Consider the following 25,395-nt stretch of genomic DNA (forward strand, 5'->3'; position numbering starts at 1 on the left):
CTTACTTTTTCCCTACCCAGGTGGATCGCTATACACTGAGGAATGGCCGTCATATTATACTGCTAGCAGAGGGCCGACTGGTCAACTTGGGCTGTGCCATGGGTCACCCTAGCTTTGTTATGAGCAACTCCTTCACCAACCAGGTGCTGGCACAGATCGAGCTGTGGACCAATAGTGACAAATACTCTGTCGGAGTCCATTTCCTGCCAAAGAAGGTGAGTTAGAATAGCAGAAAGATGCAAGCCTGTAAGGAAGCTAACTTCAGATGAGATCATGTAGATTTGTTTTGTTTGTACTTGAGGTCATTTTCCTACTGAATGTTGTTGCAATGAGCTTCTGTCCATCAGTGAATGCTTGGCTTTGGTCATGCTGAGTAAAGTGGGCTATCTTTTGTGGCTAACCTGTTGTGCAGAACTGGGACTTGTCTGTCCTGTGATAAGACTGTGCAGTCATGTTTTGGCTTGACCTGGGGCTCTTCCCTAAGGTGCTGGGAAGGCCTGCGCTGCCTCAGGGTAGTCAGGAAGCTTCTCCCAACCAACTTGTTCTTTCTGCTGAATGTCAGCATTCACAGCAAGCTTTCACATGCCTATCCAGCAGCAAAGTCTCGTGGGGCAGAGTTGAAGCTGGAGTGAAACTAGGAATTGCTTTTATTGTGGTTGATAAAGTGTGAGTCCCATTTGTACCTGAGCAGAGCTTATCACAATCTGGTCCTAATACCTTCACAAAATATTAATGACAGATTCTCTCGTGTTCTGCTTTAAACTTCTCTGCATTCTTTGTTCTTGGAAAAATCTGCATCATGTTACAACTCGCAAATTCCTTTTCTAAAACTAACCTGGTTTTAATTTTCCAAAACAAGCCTGAGAATTTGAGATGGTCATTGAAAAAGATGCTGGAGTTAGATCACACTGCCTTTGGAATGCAACCAGGTGTGAGACTAAATGTGAAAATACCTTTCATTTGGGAAGTAGAATGTGTATCTTTGGGCTCACTTATGAAGTGTTTGCTGAAGGACTTTAAGCTTCCAAAACCATCTGTTCATGATCAAGCAAAGCATACCAGAAATACAATCTAGGAGTTAATCAGGAAGCTGACACATGATCAGCTTCAAAGGAAAAGTTTTGTTGACAATTCTCTCAAAAATTATAGTCCAATGTTGCTAGTAAAATGTGGTTTCATCCTCTTCCTGAATAATGATTTTTAGTAAGCATACTTGAACTGGAAATGAGAAGTAATGCCCAGATCAGTTACTTAGATGGAGTTGCATGTTAGTGGAGCATTCTTCAGGTTCATATACTGTGACAAAATGCTTTTTTTACCCTCTGCACTCCATAGAGTATTTAAAAGAATAAAGCAGTTGGCTTGTCAGAACCAACAAAAGATGGGCAGAAGAGCTTTCTTCGATAATTTTCTGGCTAGTATCTTTCCTTGTTCTGTGTAGTAGTTTTGAGGTTCAAATGTAAAATTTAACAGTTACCAAGTACCTTACATTGCACTTTCTTTGACTGCAAGAATATTGCTTTGATGATAACCTATTGCGAACATGCACACGCTTCTGCAGCGTGTGTTCCTGGAAATCTAGGCAAACTGTTGTGTCCATGTTCTTGGCACCAAATCTGTCCATCCTTATGGTCAGCTATCTGATTTTAAGGTAAGAATGTCAGCTTACCTTCATCTAAATTTGTGTACCTTTTTATCTAAATCTTGAAGTCCCCAAGCTGAAGCAGCTGTGAAACAACTTATCTCTGCTGCAGTTTGAGAACCTGATCTGGGAAATGTCAGGGACTCGGCTCCTTTTCAAGTGGGTGTAATCGGTCTTAAACTTGCTAGAAATGTACCTATCAGATCTTTGCATGTCAGTCTAGTCAATCAGATACTCATTCAATTTTTAACCCTCCTTTTTTTTTCTGGCAGGATCTACTAAGCTTAAATACTTGTTTCCCTTCTGAACACAGTCCTTCCAGTTAGCTTTTTCTTTCTTTTGTGATTATCCTGACTTATCTAGTGTTTGGTAGCTTTCATAGTTCACTTCCACAGTCTTCAACCACTTCATCCTATGTTTTTAATTTTGTCTTGTACATTTTTGGCTGTGTTGGTTCTCAAGAGATGTTGGCAGTTCCATATTACTATGAGCAGGTTGAACTGCAGGGAATTATACTTTGTACAGATGTAGCTTTTTACCTAGTTCATTATAATGGGGTTACTTCAGAGTAGTTGCTTGTTACCACGCTCCTTTGGGAAATCTAGGACTAGTTATTGAATCATTCTGGTTCAACGCTGGTTCACACAAGCTGAAGATCTGGTCCTTGATTGTTTTGTTGATTTATTGCCCTTCAAATATATTGTTGCAACCTTTCACATCTATTTAACTAGTATGGGGGAAATATCGCCAGTCTTTCCCATGCTGCTGGAATTTACACTTCCCTTAAATCTGTTTCCTTAGCAATGTTTACTTGTATTTTGCAGGAATTACAAATGGTGATCAAACTTGTCCTGTTGTAACTCAGCAGCATCTGATCCCTTCTTAGTGCTGTTCTTTCTATCTTTGAATATCTTTTATGGCTGTACATTCCCCTCTGACATAGCAGCTAGTTTGCCATTTCAGTATTTTTCTCACTCTTCTGTACCTATCTCCTGTAGCACTTAACTATCTTGTAATTTTACACATTTTTCAGTCTCTCAAGTTTGCATGTCTGCCTGATGCCTCTGGGATAAAGGAAATATATCAACATTTCTGAGCCCACCTTGGCTTTATTCTTCATGAAGATAATGCCAATAGTATTCTTGCTGAACTAGTGATTCTGGAATGAATTTCTTAACACATGTACTCCGGAGATGGGATATCTGGAAAGGAGATGCTTTTTTTTCTTTTTCTGGTATTAGAACTTGCCTAACAATGTAAGATGATAGTCTAGTCTGTCCAGGTGTCTTTGTAGTGGAAACATGACTGGGGCTTTACCATTCTACCCAACTGGATATTCTTATCTCTGAATAGTTTGATCTCTGTTCTTTACTTGTTGGATGGGTGTGAATGTGTGAGATTGAAATGGGCTTGATTACATTAAGTTGTCGTGTCTCACTTAAGCTTAACTTGACTCCCTCAAAAGCATGGGGCTTTTCCATCTGAATGCAGTTCTGTGCTCAAAGCAGATGTCTGTGCTCAAGCAGGTGAGGTATGTTGGCAGGGAAAGAGCTGTCTGACTGTTCATCTGTGTCAGTCCAAGTCCTTCTTGGGGCTGCTATTGATTTTCATATATTCATTTCTCACTATTGACTATGACTTCCTGAACCAATAGCACGCTGTTCTGCTAATATTCTTGTCTCAATGTTTTGTTTTTCAGCTGGATGAAGCTGTGGCTGCTGCTCATCTGGATAAACTGTGTGTGAAGCTGACAAAGCTGAGCGACAAGCAGGCCAAATACCTAGGCTTATCAAGAGATGGGCCATTCAAGCCAGACCACTACAGATACTGAGCAGGTGGCACTACCCAAAGACCAAAGTGCAGGGATACAACCTTCCAAAGCTCTTGTGTGTGCTGGGCTTCTGAGAACAAGCCCTTTGCCATATTCTTCTCAGTGCTGCAGAACCCCTCCCTTTACCAAGGGAACTACAGGGCCTTGTTTGTTAAAGAGGATCACTTTGACTCTTGGAATTAGAATTGGTTACTTAGCTAATGTCATGGTGAAAAGGATCATATGCACCTTTTATGGGCTCCTAATGTTCCCAGTAAGGGGAGCAGGACGGAAGATTGCCAAATGAAAATGCATAGGCTTGTCAAACGTGGCTGCCAGCCTTTTTGAACAGACTGACCAATAAGATGGAGAACGGTTTCTACAGGGAGATGCTTTTTGCCATGCCCTGCTCTAATTAATTTAGACTATTAATTTAGATTATTTAATTAGATTAATCTAATCCAATTGGGAGGCTGGCAGTGTCAGGCTTCTCTCCACAAAGGTGCCCTAGCTGAAGTGCATGTTGTGAAACAGGAGGAAGTAGGGAGGAGTGCAGGTTGCTTGGTCTCCTTCCTATAAAATAACGTAACTTACTCGCAGATTAGAGCTGGAGTTTTTTCTGGGTTAATTTACTCCATCGGTTTTGGTCAGAACAAAGACCCTTCTATGCCTCTTTCATACCAACTTGAGGAGGGGTGAGGCAAGAGTGACTTTTTGTAGCAGCCTTCTAGTGTGTTTGTAAAGAGCTGAGAAACTACTGACGGTATGGTTAGGTTTAGGGACCTTGTTCGATCCTTTGAAAACACCAGCAGCACACTTCTACCCCCAACTTAATTTTTCTGAGTTGTCATGTCTGCTGTATCTTGTTTGTCACTGACTCAAAGTGCTTTTATTAAAGATCTGACTGTGGCCTGACTTGTTTTGTATGGTGAGATGCTTTTGGTTTTGCCATGGATTTGTTTACTTTTGTGTGGTCCTTAAGCTACTGGAAATATTTAATGTATCTGCATGGGGTTTCCTCAAGGCAAAAGTCAGTGCTGTGGCTAACCTGCATCATATACTTGTGCTGGGAAGAGCTGCGCCTCAGATTATTTAAATATTTGAAGGGCTGAATCTTACAGGGCAATTTTGAATAACCTTTACAGTAAAATATGCAGATTTCACTTCAGTTTCAGAAGCTTTCCAGAATGGAAGGAAGACTTTGACCTTTGCTGTAGCAGCTGATTTCCTTTTAAAAAATTGTATATTGTAGTCTCATGTCCTGACTCCCTGCTAATTTCTCAACAGATGTCCAATCTGTATTAAAGGAAAAGTGTGCTCAGGTGGCCAAGACGGCCAATAGAATCCTGGCTTGTATCAGAAATAGTGTGGTCAGCAGGACTAGGGCAGTGATTGTCCCCTGTACTTGGCACTGGTGGGGCTGCACCTCATACTGTGTTTGCCCCTCACTACAAGAAAGACACTGAGATGCTGGAGTGTGTCCAAAGAGTGATGAAGCCGGTCAAGGGCCTGGAGCACAAGTCTTATGAGGAGTGGCTGAGGGAACTAGGGTTGTTTAGTCTGGAGAAAAGGAGGATGGGGGGAGACCTTATCACTCTCTACAACTACCTGAAAGGAGGTTGTAGCGAGGTGGGGGTCGGTCTCTGCTCCCAAGTAACAAGTGATAGGACAAGAGGAAATGGCCTCAAGTTGCACCAGGGGAGGTTTAGATTGGATATTAGGGAAAATTAGTTCACTGAAAGAGTTATCAAACATTGGAACAGGCTGCCCAGGGAAGTGGTTGAGTCACCATCCCTGGAGGTATTTAAAAGACGTGTAGATGTGGTGCTTAGGGACATGGTTTAGTGGTAGACTTGGCAGTGCTAGGTTTATGGTTGGCCTTCATGATTTTAAGTGTCTTTTCCAAAGTAAATGATTCTGTGAAATCATCCACCCTTATTGCTTACTTGCTTTTTATTGGCAAGAGCATATCTGTCACTGACAGTTCCACTAAATCATTTACAGCTAATTTTTTAGCTGGTTTTTTGTTTGTTTTTAATCTACATGCATTTAATTCAGTATTCAGTCTAACCTGAGTTTGAGCATCTTGATTCCCTGAATATGAGTTGTCAGTCCCCCTAGGATTACCTTACAATGGTTTTAGCAGGAGCTGTTGAATGAAGAATAGCACTGAAGAGAGCCCAGGTATCAAGGCTTGGGAGTATCCACTCCCTAGGACTGAAACCCCATGCCTCAGCTCATGTGGCATCCCCCATCTGGCATGTGCTGAGTCATATGACAGTGACAGACTACAGCTTTTCTCACTTGCCTGACAGTGCATAGCAGATCTCACACAGATGGGGTGAGATGTGAGCTGTGGGATTTCTGGATCTGACACAAAGGATCCCAGAGAGTGGGAGATGGGTCATGGCACCATATTGCAAATATAGAAACCTTTGCACAGGCAGGAATGAGAGTGTGAAGTGGGAACAAATGCAAGTTTCATACTCAAATTTGTGAAACTTAACAGGTCTGTTGTATAGGCAAGCAGGGTGATGCATTTAACTGTATGCTTGCACGTGTTCTCCGTGAAAGGTACTGTGAGGAGGCTGTACTGGAGCAGTGAGGAGTGCTGCTCGACTGCAGTGTTTGTTGGGCTCATGTCCTCAACCAGGCTGAGCAAATGTTGTAAGTCTTGGAGCAGCCCTGTTTTCCAGTTCATCAGCCTCTTTCCCCAATCTTGTTTGCAGGCTCATTTTGAAAGGCAAAAATAAAAGTGAGATTTGCAACTGTGCATAAATGAGGTCCAGTTTAGAAAAGTGTGTACAGTATGTCAGAGGAATGTGGAGAGGTGGTGTGTGCTCTTTTTTCAGAAAATAGGAATTGACTTGGATTTACAGCTTCCCTCTGCCCCCCCCCCCCGCCCCAAATTCCTGGCAACCACTGGCTGAAAACTGGGAGATGCCTAAATCCACTCTAGTTAATAGCTGTTCCTCAAATTTAGCCATTCCTAGCTATTAATTCAACAGGGATTTTAAATTAGATCAGGAACACACCCTCTCCCCCAGTAATAAAGTAGTACTAAACCAGATCGGGTTACCACACTGGGAAAAGTTCTTGTTTAATGCTATGTCCAATTTCAGTTTGCTTTTTAACATCTTCATTAGTTTCTACCAACCCTTTAGTGTGGTTAGGCTGTCCCAGGATGGTAATGAGCACTGTCATCTTGGGCAGTCTGCCCCTGTGAACCTGGTGGTAAAATGAAATTAATGATGGATTGTCTTCATACAGGTCTCTGATTTGGCCAAGAAGAGTAATCACATATTTCCTCAAACGTCTTTCAGATTAATTTTCTGTTAATGCTTTCCTTATTGTTAGCAGTGAAAATACTATTCTCTTTTAAATACGGCAACTCTTGCCCCTGTTTTCCCTCCACTGTTGAGTCAGAAGTGATAAGAGAGTACAGGTGGTACATTTTTCTCTGTCTCAACCAGATACACTAGTCTCCATAATTTTTTAAAAAAGCAACTGATTTGCAATATAGTCTTGCTAGGTCCTGCTCTTTGGGTTTTTTCTGTGGCTAGATGGTCTGTGGAGATTGATGAAGGTGTACAGATAGCCTTAGGAAATGTGGATCACTATAAGCAGAGAACAAAGAACGGATAAATGAATGTTTTACTGATGACTCTGTGATTCATGACTGAGCTTGTTTTCACAGCAGTGGTTCTTCTTGAAGATGATACGAAGTTTTGAAGAAGCCAATTGTGGTTTTTAGCCTTTAGGGCTTTTTGGTTAAGATAAATCAAGTGTAGTAAATGCACATTGTAAAGTCTAAGTAGTTTTTGCAGTAGCATTGTTTGCTACTGGACAACTTTGCACAACTATAAGAAGCATGAATTACAATTAAGTTTTTTTTCCTTTTTTAAAATCACTAACCCTTCATGAGTGCTTGTGGTTTGCATGCCAACTTAGAAAAAGCAAAACCAAACAAAAGACAGAAGGAAAAAAGTCCTATGGAAAAATACTTGTAGAAGTTAATAGGATGAAAACAAAAAGGGTTTAAGATTCTGCAGCATCCTTTTGAATTGTATGGGGACTGAGATCCCTTCTGCTTGTCTAATTCCCTGAAATTTTGTAGCAGAGAGATTAAACACTTTAGGATATTTAGAAAGTCTATAGCAAAGTTTTTCCTTCTTGTTCAATCTGTAGAGTCCAGAGACACTCTTCAGCAAACCTGTTACTTTTCTGTAGCACTCTGGTTTTGGTTTCATCAACTGGGAAATCATTTCCAGAAGGGAATATTAAGTGGGCCACATTCATAGACGTGCTCCTTTTCCCTGATGGAACAGCAGCATTGTAGAAGTAAACTGAACAGCATCTTAGTTGCAATATTGCAGATATTGGAAGCACATTAAATGCTTAGTAATCAGGCTAGCACAGTTTTTGTTTTGAGCCAGTGCTTATTGTAGGTATCTGCTTTGCATTATTAACTTGATTTCCACTCAGTACAAACATTTGGTAGTCCTGTTTTGACTCACTTCTAAAACTTACTTCCTATGTGTATCTTGTTAACAACTGGATGCAAACTCATTTTGACCCTTTTTGGCAGTGAAAGCCTTTGCCTGTGATATTGTCTGATCTGCCACCGAGATGCCATTTTCTAGAAAAAGAACAACAACTCTGACCAAACCCTTGCACTTAGAAGAAAGCAGTAGTGATGGAGTGATGTTAAACAAGTTGAAGAGAATAAAGGGAAGTAAACCATCTGATATGCTCATTTAGTGCTGTAAATACTTGCTTCCCAAAAGGAGAAATTATTATGAATTGAATCACAGCTTTATAGCAAGGAGGTCTTTTTAAATACTAAAATCTTTGAGCTTAAAGTGGTCTGGCTCTGCCAGATATTTTTGAGGCCTTTTCAGAGTGAGACACCCCTGGCTGTTGAATTACTTTAAATGCATCTGCTTCCATTGCCATTCCAGAAGACTTAAAGAATTGCTGACTTTCACAAATAGGTGAAAGACCATTAACCTCTAATAATTTTTTTTTTTATTTAAATACCACATTTGTTTGTTATGGAACACAAGGAAGAGTGAGACTGTATAGTCTCATGATTGATTTCTGGCTATTACTGTTGTAAGTTGTATAATACTGTTGTTTACCTATTTGAGGCACCTGTGCAGAGTGAAGGGAAGCCTGTATGAGATCATGAATGACATTTTAGCTGAGGAAACTGCCAAAAATAGCAAGGGTACCACAAGAACACTGTTATTAGCTAAATCCACCTGATGGTAGAGCATGAGTGATGAAGGTATATATTAAAGTGAATAGAAGATTTCCACTGATTCAAAGGGACCTGAACTAGATCAGTAGGGAAGGTATATTTTTGTCTTTTCCTGCCTTTATATGTATTAAATGAATGCCACATGTGAACTGTGTTATGACACTATTACAGACATTTTAGGGGCCCCACATTTCAGGCCAGGATTTCATCTTAAAGGATTTCCTGGATAGAAATACATGTTGCATATGCCATGCAGCGATTGTAATATTTTTTTCATTTCACTGAAAAAGCTTGCAGAAATGACTCAAGCCTCCTTTTTCTTCTGGGAGAGGTGGGAGACAGCCATATGTTGGCCATCTGCATGTCATCTGAGAAGTTTGCCAATAAAATCTTTGTATTACCTCAGAAAGTAATCTGCAGGCACCACAAATTTAAGAAGGGCACTTTGAGAGTGAGTGAGTGCTCTTTCAGGCAGCCTAGTGTGTCTCTGGTGGTGTTCTGCTGCTCCAGATGGGGAAGGTCTCCTATAGGTCCTATGTCACATCTGCCAGCCTTGCATGGGTGTTCCTGATGTGTCTAAGATGGCACTAGGTGCTTATGCTGCTTAATTGGTCCTTTTGTGAAAGTCAGTTACCAATGGGGGGAAATAAAAGGGGCAAATTTTCATATTCCTCCTCTTAGCTCCAAATACAACTGTGCAAGAAGCAGGAAATATCTATGTTGACCAGAAAAGCCTAAGCTAGTCTGGCATGCCAGACTGGTATTTGGGTGACTTGGCCCCCAGATCAGGGTAATTTGCTGGGGCAGGCGAAGAAAATTCCACCAAATCTTCTCTAGGTAAAAAACTCTCACTGTTGTTCAATGCACTGGAAATAGCTAATGAACAACTGCAAGCACCTGCTGACTTCAGGATCCTCAATATGTTGTTGGATCTGACGAAATTGGGAGCATTGTTAAAGCATGTTAGATAAGTTACCATCAGAACATCTCAGGATCTCTAATCTGGATCTGGCATTTGTCTTTTTTGTTGCATTCAAGAATGGCATTACGTGTGTTACGAGTACTGGGATGTTATAACAGGTCCTATAGCTGGCTATGTAACTAACTTGGGTGAGGAGCCACAAGGTTTTGCTTCCATTTTACAGGCTTAAGGAGCTAAGTGAGGAAATGCATTATGGGTCTATTGTGCATGTTCCCATGCTTTGTGCTATACCTGCATTGATGGGAGCTGATGATGCCGTTGAAAAATACCTTGTGGAGTCTAGATACTGGCAAAATGAAAGCTGAAACAGCTGAGAGTGGAGTTTGTATGAACAGAGATGAAAGAACCACTTACGGAGGACCAAGATTCAGCACTATGTGTGGGCCCACCTGTGATGGCTCCAGTTGCATTATGATGACTATGTTGTGACTTGCTAACTGTAGCCTTCAGCAGACTGGGGGACTTCACTCATTGCCTTTGGTGGGGTGCCCATCAAAAGTGACATGGGATTTTGTCTCATCCCCACAGTAAGAAAAGCATGCAGTGGTTGAGGTGGTTTACATCTGACACAAGAAGCAATTATTTCTTTTCAAGTATTAAATGTACTAGAAAAATCTAATATTATATATCTCTTTAGAAATGAGTAGCTGTTTGCTCTGCGTTTTCAGTTTTGGAAATTAAGTGTCTGTGACCGATCTGTTCCAGGTATTACAGTGGTAATTGGGATTTTGCAGTGCAGTAACTATAGCAGGCCATCCCATGTGTTTCCTTCTGTATGTTGGAGATCACTGTGTGGAGCAGGCTGTGCAGAAGGGCAACAGTTCAGAGCTCAGAAGCAGACAGAAAAAAATGTGAAGTGCTCATGCATTTGTTAAGGGAGTCCATTTTTAATTATTTTCTTTTCAACCCTGATTCTGCAACTCGGAGTTATGTCTCTCTGAGTTAAATAGGATGCTGGATGCGAACAAATGCTGAATTAGGCTATTTAGTATGTTTATAGAGTAACTTCTGGCTGTAGAATGGTCTAATTTAGCTTGAAATGCTTTGATGAAAAATTATGATTTAATGCTTTTTTTGCATTGGCCTTGGATGTTATTTAATGTCTACACCCAGACAGCGAGTGACCTCAATAGCATGTCCCACAACACTCAGAGAAGCGTGTTTGCAGTAGGACTAAGATGATGTAATTTTGGCACTGTAAAATAGAACTCCCACAGAGTCAGCTTTGGCCATGGCATGTACAAGTTCTTCCTTGGCTCCTCAGTTTGGTTATACAAATCTCCAGCTGGTTCTCCTATAATTCATTTCATCATGAGGTTAGCCCTATCTCTGAATCTCAAAGGGACTTTACTGAATCTTTCATCACCCTCAGCCAAAGCAGCATCACAGATACTGTTTACTTGTCTACAGAACTTGGAAAAAGTTGTTCTACCTTCCATCAAACCTTTCCTTCTGTGAGAAGATGCTAAAGACTGACATGGGGAGTTGCTTGTTTTCCTTCTGGGGTCTCCTAGACAGTTTAAGTAATTAGCCTGGAAAATTAGGAGGTGTTTAGAGCTAGTTTAGTATAGTCATTAAGATGTTGATTCTACCATTTGTTTTATCCATCAGGATAAACCTGGGTTTTATGGTCTTTGAGTGGGACAATAAGCAATCAAGTCAGGACATTAGACAGGAAAATACAGTATCTGTTTTAAATTCACACAAAATAGGCAATATTTGGAAAAGCTAATAGTGATTTATTGGTGCTTAATCCTACTAAGCTGTAATTAGGGTGAAATTTCCATTAGTCTCTAGGAGCAAAATGACTCTCTCATGGAGCATTACTGGGTCTGTCTCTAAGCTTGAATTCCAGCAAATTTTCAGTGGAGACATTTTGGTATGTGACAACTAAAGTTAAACACTCCATCTTTGTCATGTATGTGTTCTATCATCTGTGCGCTGATGACATTTCAGATAGGTCCCTTAGGGAACTTTTACACTTGGAAACAATTCCTCAATATAAGTATCTGTTCAAACTAAATACAGGAAGCAAATATTAGGTGTACATGTTTTACTGATTTCTGTATCCTATCAATACCTCATACAATGGGATCTTTACCCAGAAAAGTGACTAAGGCTAATAACAATTTCAGGGTCCTTGATTATATATATTCTTTGGTGTGATAGATGAATGGCAAAGAAAGCATAACCTCTTTCTAATCAATTCCAGTTACAAAAAAGGCTTATTAATAAACCAAATTTGTCAAAACGCACTACGTATAAATGCTATATTAAAAAGTATGCGCATATGTGTTGAAAAACAAATATCTCATTCTCATATGAAAGGATCTTTCCTTTTCCTTCATTGCATACATGCACCATCCTGTACTTTGCTGGTTTAGCTTCTGTGTCTCCAGCTCCTCATTGTGGGTCTCTGTGCTTTCCATTTCCATCTTCATTCATGATCTGGATGATGGGCCAGAGCGTACCCTCAGCAAGTCTGTGTGTGACGAAACTGGGAGGACTGACTGACGTGCCAGAGGGTCATGCTGCCATCCAGAGGGACCTTGCTAGGCTGGAGAAATGGTCTGTTGGGAGCCTTGCGCAGTTCAACAAGGAGAAGCGCAAAGTCTGGGACCTGGGAAGGAGCAACTCCATGCGTGAATGTTTGCTGGGGCCCACCCAGCTGGAAAGCAGCTTTGCGGAAAAGTACCTGGGGGTCCTGGTGAACACCAAGTTGAACGAGAGCCAGCAGCATGCCCTTGCGGCAAAGGAGGCAAACGGTGTCCTGGGCTGCGTTAGGAAGAGTATCACAGCAGGTTGAGGAGGTGATCCTTCCCCTCTGCTCGGCACTGGTAAGGCTGCAGCTGGAGTACTGTGTCCAGTTCGGGGCTCCCCAGTACAGGAGAGGTATGGACATACTGGAGAGAGTCGAACATCAGGAAACACTTTTTTAAAATTTTTTTTTTTTATGGTGAGGGTGACCAAGCACTGGTACAGGTTGCCTGGGGTGGTTGTGGAGTGTCCCTCCTTGGAGATATTCAAAAGCTGTCTGGACATGGTCCTGGGCAACCAGCTCTAGGTGGCCCTACTTGAGCAGCGGGTTGGACCAGATGACTTCCAGATGTCCCTGCCAACCTCAAATGTTCTGCAATTCTGCAAAGCTGGAGTGGGAGCTGCTGTCTAGAGAACAGCTGTTTGTTTGATTTCTGGCTCTCCTTCTTTCCCTTTCCTCTCCTCCTGCTTCTCTCCACCCTGGTAAAATATAATTTTTCTGACCAGCTGGACATACTGGTAAGAAAATGATACTGTTTCAACATGAGCAGTTGTTGTGTGATTATTGATACGATTTTAGTATCAACCAAGGGCAATTTCTTACAGTTATGAGAACTTTGAAACAACGGGAACCTAAATCTTTACCTAGTAAAAGAAGGGGCCAAATTCTGTTTTCTAAGCCTATTATAATGTATCATTCTTCCTTCTCATCCTCTTTTTATCGTAACTGAATGGCTTACAGGTTCCTGAGCCAGGATATCTGATTAAAAGATACACTTATGTACATTTAAAAGAATTCAAGCTTGCATCTTATATGACAGCTGATGTATGTTATAAAAGATAAGGAACACAATGACATTCTGCCATCATTTGGGCTCTCTCTCAGATTAATCTCTGCTATCTATATATAACCTCTAAGATGAACAGACATTTCTGTCAACATCTGACCTGTGTTTTGAGCTCTGGATTTTGGATTGATTATTACAAAAAAGTTCATACGGCTTGAGCCCCTTTAGAGTGTCATCTGTATCATCTTTGCCTGCCTGGAAGACTTTTGTATGCCTCAGCTGTGCTTAGAAATAAATCAGTAAAGAAATTTCCTCTCAATTAGATCTGCACAGAGCATTGGAAAATTCAGGATTGGGATTAGAAATTCATGGTTAGAAAATATCTGATTGTGAAAGCTAAAGAGCATTGGTGGGGACACTGGTACAGTCATCTAGCAGGCAGGTGGAGTGAACATGGAGGATGTGGTTTTAGCCTTGGGAGTGCATGTGGCTCGGTTGGTGACTGGCAATAGCAGTGGCATGAAGGGAAAATACTAAAATCAAGAAAGGCCCACGGAAGAAAAGAGAGTGTACAGGAGTGGGGGAGAGGAACATTGTAGATGCAGAACCAGAGGAGGTAAAAAGCAAGAGTTGAAGTCTGGCAGATGAATAGTCTTCAATGTTGGGGACAGCTTCTGGGTCAGCTCCCTCCTTGCTCTCCTGTGACCTACCATATCTCTCCTGGTAGTTTAACCAAGAAGGGGTTTCCTCCTGTGCCATCTTTGATAAGATTAAGGAAAAGAGCTTCAAGAACAGGAGAAAGATGTCTTCTAAACACCTGTTTGCTGCTGCCTTGAGCTTCATCCATACCTTCAGAGCTGTTTCTGAGCCTTTAAGGGTTGATACAGCATTTGATAATTTTATCTTTTTTTTTTTTCCTGCAGTCACTGGTTGCATGCAGCACATGGAGATTGCCACCTAAATTCATGCTTGGGGTAGGTGCTCGGAGTTGCCTATAGTAAGAATGGGCAAAGAAAGAGAGATTGAGTACTTGTAATGGTTTTCTTCAAGATGTACATGTGGGATACACATTGATTTTTTACTGATCTTTCCTTCCTCAAAGTCCTGGATATGTGTTCCTGCTTTTGGGCTCTACATGCACTGTGTGCTTGGCAGCAGAAAAAGGGCTGAGGACTCTATTCCTATGGTTACGGCTGGGGAAAAAATTCTGGTTTTTAAGTCATAAGGCACAGATACATGCAGGGTTCATATATACAGGTATATTATACACCTTGGAGATACTGGTTACTGGTAGAATGACTAAAAACACTGGAGGGACATGTACTGATGCCTGTCTGGGGATGATTAAAAAATTGCCTTACTGTTTTTGGTCTGTCTTTTCAGGTAGAATAACCTATATAAATTCTCATCCTGTTTTTTACTGAATGTGTGAAAAGAGAGTTAACCCTGAAACCTGCATTTTCAGCATGATACTTTGGCTGTGCTGGAAGCTGGTGCTGTGCTGTCCTTATGGGCAAACCCAAGCTTTGGTCCCTCACCGGATTAACCAGTCCTGTTTTAGCATGGGCATTTGCATGTCATTGGTGCAGGTTTTGTGGTGCCAGTTAGACGATATTGCATATTAACTCTGGTTAATATGACCCTTCAAAAAACCCCAAACAAATGAGAATGCAGAACTCCTCTTAAAACACAGGTCAGTTTTGCTAAAAATGCCTGTTCAACATCAGTCTCCCTGGTTGTCTGCTCCCTGAAAAAAACATCCTGTTTATGATGGCATTAACCCTATGAAAAAAAACCCAACCCATTGTCGATTTAATTTTTAGAGGGGCAAATCTAAGTTGTCAGCTTCGAAGCTCTCTACTTTGATTGCTATACACCTGGGACAGTTTGAAATACACACTTGAGAAGCTAATGAAAGACAGAAGCCTTATTGTGTTCCCAGTTTGGCTTAGCACTTTGGGTTTAACATTAGACATTGGCAGATTGTCTGAAAAATTCGGCATTTGCACAAAGCACAGTAGTTACAACATGAATTCAACTGTGGTTTGCAGGTTTTGAAGTTTGGCACACAGTCAGCAGCTGGTGTAGGCCTTGGTTTTGGAGGTGTCTTTGGTTGAGCTTTTTTCTAGAAGACAAAAGACGAAAATTCATATAAGCGGAAAATGAATATGGGTCAGAATAAAGCACAGGTGCAAAGAAAGTGAACTGTGGGAGCTTCTGGCTTGAGATGAGTAGGCAGTTGCTAGCAGTGAGACCTATGTTAGTAGCAACATAGAGATGTGGTAGGACTGGATCATGGGAAATGCTGGCTTGAGACCAACCTACCAAGCAAAACGGTAAACCTCGTGAACTCCATATTTTGAGCAATGAGAAAAATGACTGGATAGAGTGTTGGAAAATGCTCTGTAGGGAAAAAAGTGGCGGCAGCGAAGAAAGGGATGCAAGAATCTGCAAAGACAATGACATTACTAGTAAAACAAAGTAAGGAATTGCTCTTGGATCCACAAACTTTTCAAATGAAAGGGTGAAACTGCCCTGTCAACCTGGGGGGGTGGGGTGGTGGTACCCGCTTTGTTCCCTGAGCTGTGAGTCTGGGAGAGAGAGGAGGTGACTTGGCAGTGCTCTACCTTGCATGATTTGTTTGTCAAGCTGCCTTTGGAGGTCAGTAGTCCTTTGTGCATCAGATTTGTGTGTGGGAATCCTTAACTGCAGATGCAGGTAAGTGAGCTGAAAAAGACCTTTTGGCCTACCCAAGGAGCGCTGCTTCTCTGTGATTTGGAAAGGTGGAAAACTGGGTTGATCAGCATGTGCCTGGGACCTGGGAGAGATCTCAGGAGCCCTCTAGCTACAGGCACCCTACGCACTTTTTTAACTTGGTAGTTTCTCAGGAGTTTCAATTTTAAGGTAAAATGTTCTGTGGTCCCCAAGTGCCTTAGGAGCTTTTAAGCCAAAATATTTTGACAGAAGTTTGATCACAAGAATGTCCTGCTTTGAGCTGAAGGTGGAACTAAATGATGGCCTGAGCCCCCTTTCAACCTGGGTCATCCTGGGAATTTAGGAAGTGTTTCAAGGAAGGTTAACCACACAAAACAGGAAAAGGAGGAGCTCTAAATGTTTCTGGTTTCAGCAATGACTGGTTTGGCTATAGATGGCTATCATGACATATTAAAAGTAAAGTAAAAATGCTATTTTCTACTCTTCTAGACAATCTTTAAAATATAGGAGTCCAGCTCATGTAATACTTCACATTTGAGACCTATGGGTAACATCACATTAAGGAAATCTATCAATCTGAATCTACTGACCTGATAAAATTACTAGTTAACGTTTTCAACCAAATACCACCTTCTTTGTGTGTCTCTACTTTAATTTTTTTGGCACCTGCAGTGGAAAATCAGCAGATAGTGAGTTTGTGCCCCTGGGCTGCAGAGCTGGTACAGTTAACCCACATGGTATGACTGGGAATGATACCTCTTTATGGTGGATGCCTAAATCATGTTACAAATACTTAAACCAGCTCAAGGTTAAAGTACCTTTTGTGTAAGAGAGGACTGTAAAAGACAAAAGAAAAATCAAAACCAACAAGACCCCCCAAACCCAAACAATAACCTCTAACTAATCTAAGATCACATAGTTTTTTTCCCACCATTAATGTTTTGCATCTCTTTTTACAGTATTTAGAGCTTCAAACTGTATGTAAATTATTTAAATTGGCGAATGGCTGTAAAAGCCTTGCAAATGAATGCACTGAGGAAAACTATAGAAGTAATAAACTGTTCTAATTCAATGATGTTTCTGAACAGCCACCTACCTTGGAAGATTTCCTGTTCTCTGCCTCTTTCCTGCTGACTTTCTGGGATCTTCTAGTTAGATCTTCAAAGAGAATAGCACAACATAATATTAAATCAAGCATTAAATTAAATAACAGTGCATGTTATTTCATTGAGATGCTTACTAATATTTTTGTGTGAGAGAAGGCAGATAACCTGCATTGCCATCTCATCACTGCATGTTTTGCAGCGAAGATGTTCATCTCAAGGAGCCATCCTCACTTACACATAGTGTATCTGAACTCATGCCATCACTGTTGCTTGTGTGAAGCAGAAGAGCACTGACATTTGTATTTTAGGATAGCTTTTTTTACACATTGTTTGGTCAGATGCAAACAAGGAAAATAATTTCAGAGAAATAAAATTAAAGGTCTCTGTGTAAAAGGTGGGGGTACTTACGCACATTAGTCACGTGAACAAAAATAGGAAAAATCTTTAGAATTCCATATTTTTTTCTGTCAAAAAGTGGTGTTACCTGCATAATTTTGGCAGGAATTAACAAGTGTACACTGGTGTTCACAAGCAAAAAACTCTTTGCTGATTTGGCATACTCTTCATCTGTATGATGCCACCTTTCATTCTTCAGTTCTTTGTTCCTTTTTCACCTACCATCTTGTTTTATAAAACGTTACTTGCAAAGGTGTTTCATTAGTGTGCCTGTAGCTTTGAAAGGTTTGCGAATATTTGTAGAGTTGAATCATGGATCTGGTAAATTTAGGGGCGGGGGGTGTTCAGACTATCCCTGATGTAACTTTTCTTTTCTTTAGATCAAATCACTAGTATTTGTGAACCTCCTCATGTTATCCCTTGAGGACCAATAGCATTTACTGTAGCTGTTGTTATTACTATCTATCAGCTCTAATGCTATTTATTACTATATATAAACTCCATGACTAAGACTTGTCTTGGGATCTAACACAGCAGGACTGTTAAAGTGTGAGACACTTCCCAGCTCACTAATCTGTTACGGTTTTTTTGATACCTTTATTCTGTGTGTGTGAGGTTTGTAATAAGCACTACCTGTATGTAATGAATGATTGGGATAAAAAATTTCCGTACGCCACTGATGAATGGTGGCTCCTTGTCTATTCCAGTATTTGTGATCTGTATCTTTTTGAATATTTAATAATTGCCAGGATTTACAGAATTACAGAATGAAGAATACACATTTTGGGTTGTTTTGGGGGTTTCATTTATTATCCTTGCATCGTTATAGTTAGGGTTATACATGTCTAAGAAACAGTGGGAGGAAAAACTATACTTCAGGCATGTAAAGTTATTGTCACTTAATAAGAGCGCGTCTTAAAAAAGGTATTGCACTAACTAGGATTAGTGGTTTAAATCCAGTTCCAGCTGTCAAGTTATGTTGGCTTTGTTATACTGCCCTTTGAAACTTTCTGATGGTAACCAAGATGTTTGCAAGCCATTTAATTCTACATTAATTGACCTTTCTATAATACAATTGTACAGAATTGTCTGGATTGCTTCTTCAGTTAAAGGGTATATGATGTCATTAAACAGAAATTTAAACATTGGCATGATGTAAATGCTCTTTAATTACTCCAGGGAATTCAGTAAAGAAGAAAATGATGCCCAGTGAGCAGATGAGAGCGAAAAGTAGAGATGCTTTTTTGACAGGTGAGTGCTGTAATTGTCTCTTCTGTAGTTCTTCTGAGTTGGGTAAAACACCTGCTTTTCTCAACTGGCCTTTAATCTCATATTCCTCATGCTCTGCCTATGGTGTTTTCAACAGCTGCCCAACTGACCAGCTCCTTACAAGTCTCATCTGTGGTAATATGCGAAAATGTAATACAGGCTTGGAAAAATACTGGTAACACACACCTCTAACCCCTGTTGATACAACTGCAATTTGAAGTTCTGTAAAAAGTGTGTATTAATTGCATGTTTTACTAGTTGATGCTAGCAAATGCTCTGCTTATCTTTTGAGATGTGATTCAACTCCAGCCTTGGGTGTTACTGAATTTGAGCCAGACATACCATCTTTTGATACCATGAGCACTGTGGTTGATTGATAGGTGTCTAAACAGCTGATTGCAAATGAGTTTTATTATTCAAATATGACTACGTCAACATTTTAAAACTGAGATGTAACATGAGTGCCTTCATCTCTGTTATGTGTGGCCAACCAGAAGGAACAGGACTTGTTTTAAGAAAATGTCACTGAGACAGGAAGCACTATCCAAAATGTTTCAACCAAGCTGACAAGAAATTTTTCCGTTAGCTTATACAGAAATAGATTATGTATATCAGCATGACAAATTATAACTGATAAATTGTAAAGAAATTGACTGTATCAGGAGGGGAGGGGAGAGAAGGCTGTGGTTATTTAAACACTCTCTTAATATTTGCTCAAAATTATTCGTTTCTGTGGCAGTGATGGGAAAGACCAGCCTGTCAGCCTTTTGCCATGACAGTGTTGTTACAATAAATATTACCACGCAGGGGGTAATTGAGTGTCACAGGGGGTTTGATGGGTCTGCAGGCAGAGGTTAGCAGGGCAGTGCTGGAGGAGCCACCCCTGTGCCTGCCCCTCCTGCTTCTGTCTGGCTGCTTTTTTCAGCTGCTTTCCCCCATTTGCATTATTTTCTCCCATTTTGAGCTGTTTCCACCCTCTGCAGGACTTTCTCCAAGGCAGTCTCTCTCCCTCTAGCAACTCTTCCCACTTGTTTCAGCATCCAGTGCCATGAAGGGCACACAGCTCCAGTTCTTCCTCTGGCTGCTGCATAATGCACAGAGCCCAGCAAAAATCACAGGTAAATGATGGGCCTCCAGTTGTGTCTCATGATATGCTGGAGTCAGGTAGGTGATGTTATTTCCGGCTCCCTTCAGTGAAAATGATGAGATCTGCTGTCATCCTCCTGCTCTCAGCGGGAGGTATCAGCAGGGCTGGAGGGTCCCTTCGTCTGTTAACCTGAACCCCAAAACAACAGCAGTGAGTGCCCTTTCTCCTCAGCCTTCTTTCTCCACCCATTTGAAAGGTCATGGCCAGGGACTTCCAAATGTTCTTTATACATTATGCGTTAATGCATGCTTTTATTTAATTTATATTTAGTTTATCAAGTTGTAATTCAATTATTTTAGTTAATAAGTAATAGAGGTAAATGTGTGTACTGGTTGTCTGAAAGAAAACCCAGAAAGGTTTGAGCATGTGCCATTTCAGCTCCAGAAAAAAACTATTTTAAAACTTAGGTCATATTCCTTTAAATGAGAAAAAGAGGAATGATTTGTCTCCGTTTTATTACTTGCTTAGTATTTTTGCAATTTTCTTTTGGTGTGGGTTTGTGGAGGATCAGACTGGCCTCTCACCTTTGAACAAGTGAACTGGCTGCAAAAAGGCCCGGGGATACCTCTGGAAATGCCTTGTGCCCCAAGAAAGTGAGTGCAGCCCTGGGCAATGGTGTTACAGTAGGTTTTGCATCTGTATTTTTCTTTTTGGAATAGTCAGCCAAGCCAAGCGGACTACAGAAGAGGTGAGTGTTATGCCAAGATCCGCCCTTTTGAATTATTCTCGCATTTTCCATGTCAAATGTTCATTCTGTTTCTACGCATGTAGGAGAAGACCGAGTGTAAAGGTGAGCTGGAGGTTATTCTGTTTGCTTAGAGCCAGGCCCTTAATCTGCTGTGGATTTCTTTCCTTACCTTGGCTAATTGCTTCATCTCTCTGTTGAGTATAAAGTGGGAAAGTAGCACAGCTGGGCTTCACCACGGAGCGGTGAGGGTACATGGGTGCTCTGCTCCTCACCTGTGCGAGGGAGGTGTCTCTTGCAGACAACCAGATGAGGCAGAGGGAGGAAGGGTTTTGTGAGGTATCACAGAACCATCCAAAGCAAAAGGACCTGACAGCATTATGGGATTTTTGCTATCTTGGATGTCTGTTGGCAAAGTAATATGGCATGACATAGCCTATCTGCCATGTTTAAGGCATAGGCACGTTTTTGCTAGAAGATAGAGAAATCAGCTGAAGGGAATGGATCTTATGTCTCTGATTTTAATTGGAATAAAGAAATTATTGGAAGTGTGAGACTGAAGGCATCTAGGATCACAAGGACCATGAAATGATATGGCTTGGGAGGCTGCAGAACAGCACAAACTTTAATAAACTTGCAGTTAAACAACCTTGAGTTAACTCAGGAGTCAGAGGTTCAGATTTCATTGGAAATGCATTTGTGGGGCAACTGTTTCTCCTTAAAGAAACGTTGCCCTTTTCTCCTTAAAGAAACGTTGCCCTGAGCAAGACTGCAGAGAAAATACAGGAAACAAGGTAAGAAACCAACCTACCTTAAGCAAAAGTCCTAAAAGCCTGTAGAAAGGAGCTAAACAAGAGAAGCTTTGTTTTTTGAATTATTAAAATTTTGACACAGTTATGAATGATGTTCTGCAGCGAATTATCCCCAAATACCTTTAAGTCTCTTGAAAGAAAAAAGTTGGCTTAAATTACATTGAAAGAGTTAGGGCAGACAGTAGGAAAAGATTTTGTGAAGGAAAGTGTTAAGCATTGCCCTAACAAGGTTATTCCCTAACAGGATAGATGGTCACCTGCCAGTAATGGTAGGGACAGAGCCGGTCCTGTCTTGGGTAAACAGATGACCTCTAGCTCTCCATTGCAGTGCTGTTTTCTTCCCCTGGTTAAAGATCATTTGGCACACAGGTAAATTGAGGTTATATTAATACCTTAGAAAACTGTTGATTTCTCTGCTGCAAGAGCAGATCCTAAAAAAAAAAAAAAAGTTCACTTTTTTTATTTGCACTAGAGTTTCAAAGGAAGATTAATGTCCATATTAATGAAAAAACACTTCTTTGCAATATAAAAAGACTTACAGTATGATAGGACCTCAAGTGAAATCCGTAAAACTAAAATAAGTTGTCTGATTTTTTTAAAATTTTTTTTTCCACTCTAAACTGTGGTTTGCCACATTGCCATTCTTGAATGCTGTGGCTGCGTTGCCACTGCAGTTCTGGTACTGGTAAGGCATTCGTATGAAACTGTAATGTTGCAGTAAGCTATCAAAATAATCCATATTAATCAACAATTGTATTTTCTGCAAATCTTGTTAATTTGGCACCGAATAGCAGATTTTACTAACCTACTATGGAGATGGGTGGGAGATCCGAGAGATTCATGTTGTTGCTGCTGCTTGATAGGTTGCATTCTGTCTTCTCTTCAATTACCATATAAGAATCTGCAGCTCTGAGCAAACTGTAGCAGAGCAATAGGCTTAGGAAGAGGTTCTTACTTTCCATCCTGGGGAGGAAAAATTCCATTGTCATGAAAAGCAAAATTGGTCAAAACCTGTGTGTAGAAGAGATGCAGTGATACGAATCTCAGCAATGGTTTTCTGCCATGTCAAAGGTATGTTGCTAAAGCTGCATAATTCTTTTGTTTCTAGCACTTTGCCTCTGATACAAGAATACCTAAGATTGCAGTTGTCTGAGTGGAAAAATGCTATCTCAGATATAACTCTCTTAGATTTTTTTTTTTTTCTTTCTTCCTGATCCTTTTCTCAAAAGGTTTATTTTCCTAAAAGCTGTGAGTGAGTTCTCCCCACTGACTTTTACAGTGTTGTTTGTCATATGACCAAGGGCAGAAGAACTTCTGCCGTCACTTTTGACCAGCTCAATCACATCATCGTATTTTTCCCAGAAAACCCTATTTAGAAATTTGTGCTAGAAAACCTAGAAAAATAATGAGAGTTTAAAAAAGCACAAATTATGTTTCCTATTAGTTTGCTCCATTTAAAAATAAATAATAAAGAAATATCTTGTTTTGTTATACCCTGATGTGGCTGCTCTGATCCCATAGTGAATCATAGCCATAAATCATGCAAGTTATTAAAAGCCCAGTGCTGTAAAGCATTTATGGGCCTTAGGGGTTAGTATGTACTTAGTAGCTTCTAAGATGTAACAAAGCCTATGGGATTTGAGCATATTTACAGAAAAATCTGAGCTTTGCAGAATGTGGCCATACACTTGGAAGAAAGCCATTGGCCCTGGCCAACCTCTGCGTGACACAGTGCAGCTATACAGGGTACGCAGAGCGTACCACGGTCCTGGTCTCCTTTTCTTGTAGATTCTTAACACTGTTGAAGTTCAAAGTTGATTCTTATTTCCATGTACGTTAGTTTTATGTTGTGTCAGAGTTATGGGAGCCTTCCTGCAGAGGCACTGCCAGCCTCCAGATTTATGGGTAGCTTTTTGTTAGTAGCAGTAAAAAGAGGGAGTGAAATCAAATGTTTTACGCAGTTAATCTTGTTGTAATGACTTAATTACTAGAGTTAAAAGATGAAGAGTTTCTGTATTAGAAGAACTTCAATCTAATCACTGCTGCTAAACTGAGTCTGTACTACACTTGCTTTTATAGCCTCCAGTGACCTACTCTTCCTGGTGAGATGTTGAGTATTATGCCTCCAATTCCAAGTGCTTGGGCTCATTTCTAAAACAGTCTGTTCTACAGGCCATGCTCGTGTAACAAGTCAGTGCTGGGTAAATCGATGCTGCTTTCTTTGCTGGTTACAGCTGTGCCAGGAGGATGTGCACCCAGATCTATTAGGAGTCTATTAGGATTCGCAGGGGCACATGTACAGGATCCTTTGTGATTTAGACATTTGCGTGAGCTGCAACAAAATAGATATATCTGAGCTTGGAGTTTTACAGTAGGGGGGGATTAACCTATGGGGAACTGAGTGCTGCTGTGTCTGTATTTCAAATTATATGCAGGTGGTGTAGTTCAAACCTGGTATGAAAGTTGAGACCCAAGTTGGATTATAGCTGTGACTGTGGATAGACATACCCTCTGAATTGAGTTGATTAAAATTTTGTAATAGGAGATGGGAGGAGTCTTTACTTTGATCACAAATCACTTACTGGAGAAAGTACATCTTCTATAGAAGAAAATAAAAATTGCAATAAACGGCAGGAACAAGTCCTGCCATGAAAATTTGTTGTGATGGTAGAATTATGGGCTTGGATTTTCTTCTATTGCAATTTAGTAAAGAATCAAGATGGCATGTCTGTTTTCATTTTTTACATACGCTGATCTTGCAAACTCATGCCAAAATTCAGCCTTTGCCTGTGGTAATTGCCTATGAATAATGGGAAGTATGTGAAAATACTTTCTAGGTCAGGAACCTAGCTGAATTTTTTTTTTTTTCTATGCAGAAGAGGTACCCTTTTATTGTTTTTTCCCTGTCTCCTTTCACAAAAGTTGCCCAAATCTGACTGAGATTTCTTGATGCTTTCTAAAGACTGTTCTAAGACATAATTACATATGTAGATAACCATTTAGGTCAAAATTAGAACTTCTTTTTATGTAACTAATTTTACCATCCTAAGTATCCCTGGTGATGTTCATATTCTAGGTATATGCTTAAAATTCAAAAAAGAACTGAATAATGGCTTGTGTTCCCAAAAGCTTGTCTACATTTTCCAAACATGCAGTTTGTCAAATAAAAATATATTATTTAAAAAAATCTTAGCTTGCTTAACATTTAAGTGTGCTGATTTTCATAGGATCTAGGTGTACAAGGAAGGAAGAAATTTTTTAATGAGGGTGAAAACCTGGCACAGGTTGCCCAGAGAAGTGATAGATGCCCCATCGCTGGAGGTGTTCAAGGTCAGGTTGGATGGGGCTCTGAGCAACCTGATGCAGTTGAAGATGTCCCTGCTTATGGTGGAGGGTTGAACTAGATGACCTTTAAAGGTCCCTTCCAACCCAAACTATTCTATGATACAGCTCATGTCTATGACGGGTAGATGCAGACGTTTGGGCTCTAATTCTTTCCATGCTCTGAGCTGGAGTGAAGAGACCAAACTGTGAGCTGGAAGCTGTTTAGATTTGCACACAGATTCATGCTGTAGATTTTGGTTTTTTAAGCAACTTTTTAGACTAGCTGCAGGATATGGTCTATAACATACCTATGATTTTCAGATCAGTGTGTGCTGCCCATCTGCATAGAAGGTGCTTAGCTGTCTGCTGGAAACCATGTCAACATGCCCCCAAAGTACTGTTTAAATGAACTCCTTCCATCCCACAATGTTGTTTCCATTGTATTTCCTTGTCTTTACCTCCACAAAACTGCCAATGAATGCAATTGTGCCTGCACAAATGTAATAAAATAGTAAAATTTTACAACTTGCATCTGTTCACTTCAGAGTGACATCTGAACGTGCGCTAATGCAAACCTAGCTGCATGTGTTGATTTGAATTCTTGTGCATGTGGGGTTTTTTGCCAAAAGCACTTAGGTGGCAGGAATTTTACAGCCTTCAAGTGACTGTTTGAACCTGGAAAATGCATGTATTTGTGAA

General features: G+C 40.5%; 2 protein-coding genes across 2 annotated transcripts in view; one reads left to right on the forward strand and one right to left on the reverse strand.

The window, feature by feature from the left end:
* AHCY (adenosylhomocysteinase) overlaps window positions 1-4,367 on the forward strand; it is a 29,019-nt gene extending 24,652 nt beyond the window's left edge. The window contains exons 9-10 of the mRNA XM_049817578.1: window positions 21-215; window positions 3,342-4,367. Of these exons, the coding sequence (XP_049673535.1) occupies window positions 21-215; window positions 3,342-3,473 (327 nt within the window). The 3' untranslated portion in view covers window positions 3,474-4,367. The remainder of the gene's footprint in view (window positions 1-20; window positions 216-3,341) is intronic.
* Window positions 4,368-15,190: 10,823 nt separating this feature from the next.
* ASIP (agouti signaling protein) lies at window positions 15,191-22,361 on the reverse strand. Its single transcript, XM_049817604.1, has 3 exons — window positions 22,178-22,361; window positions 17,054-17,115; window positions 15,191-15,367 (listed from the first exon to the last, which is right to left on the reverse strand). Exons 1-3 carry the CDS (start codon window positions 22,359-22,361, stop codon window positions 15,191-15,193), a joined length of 423 nt encoding a protein of 140 aa, XP_049673561.1.
* Window positions 22,362-25,395: the final 3,034 nt, after the last annotated feature.

This window comes from Accipiter gentilis, chromosome 14 (genome assembly GCF_929443795.1).
Source record: "Accipiter gentilis chromosome 14, bAccGen1.1, whole genome shotgun sequence".
Taxonomy (NCBI): Eukaryota; Metazoa; Chordata; class Aves; order Accipitriformes; family Accipitridae; genus Astur; species Astur gentilis.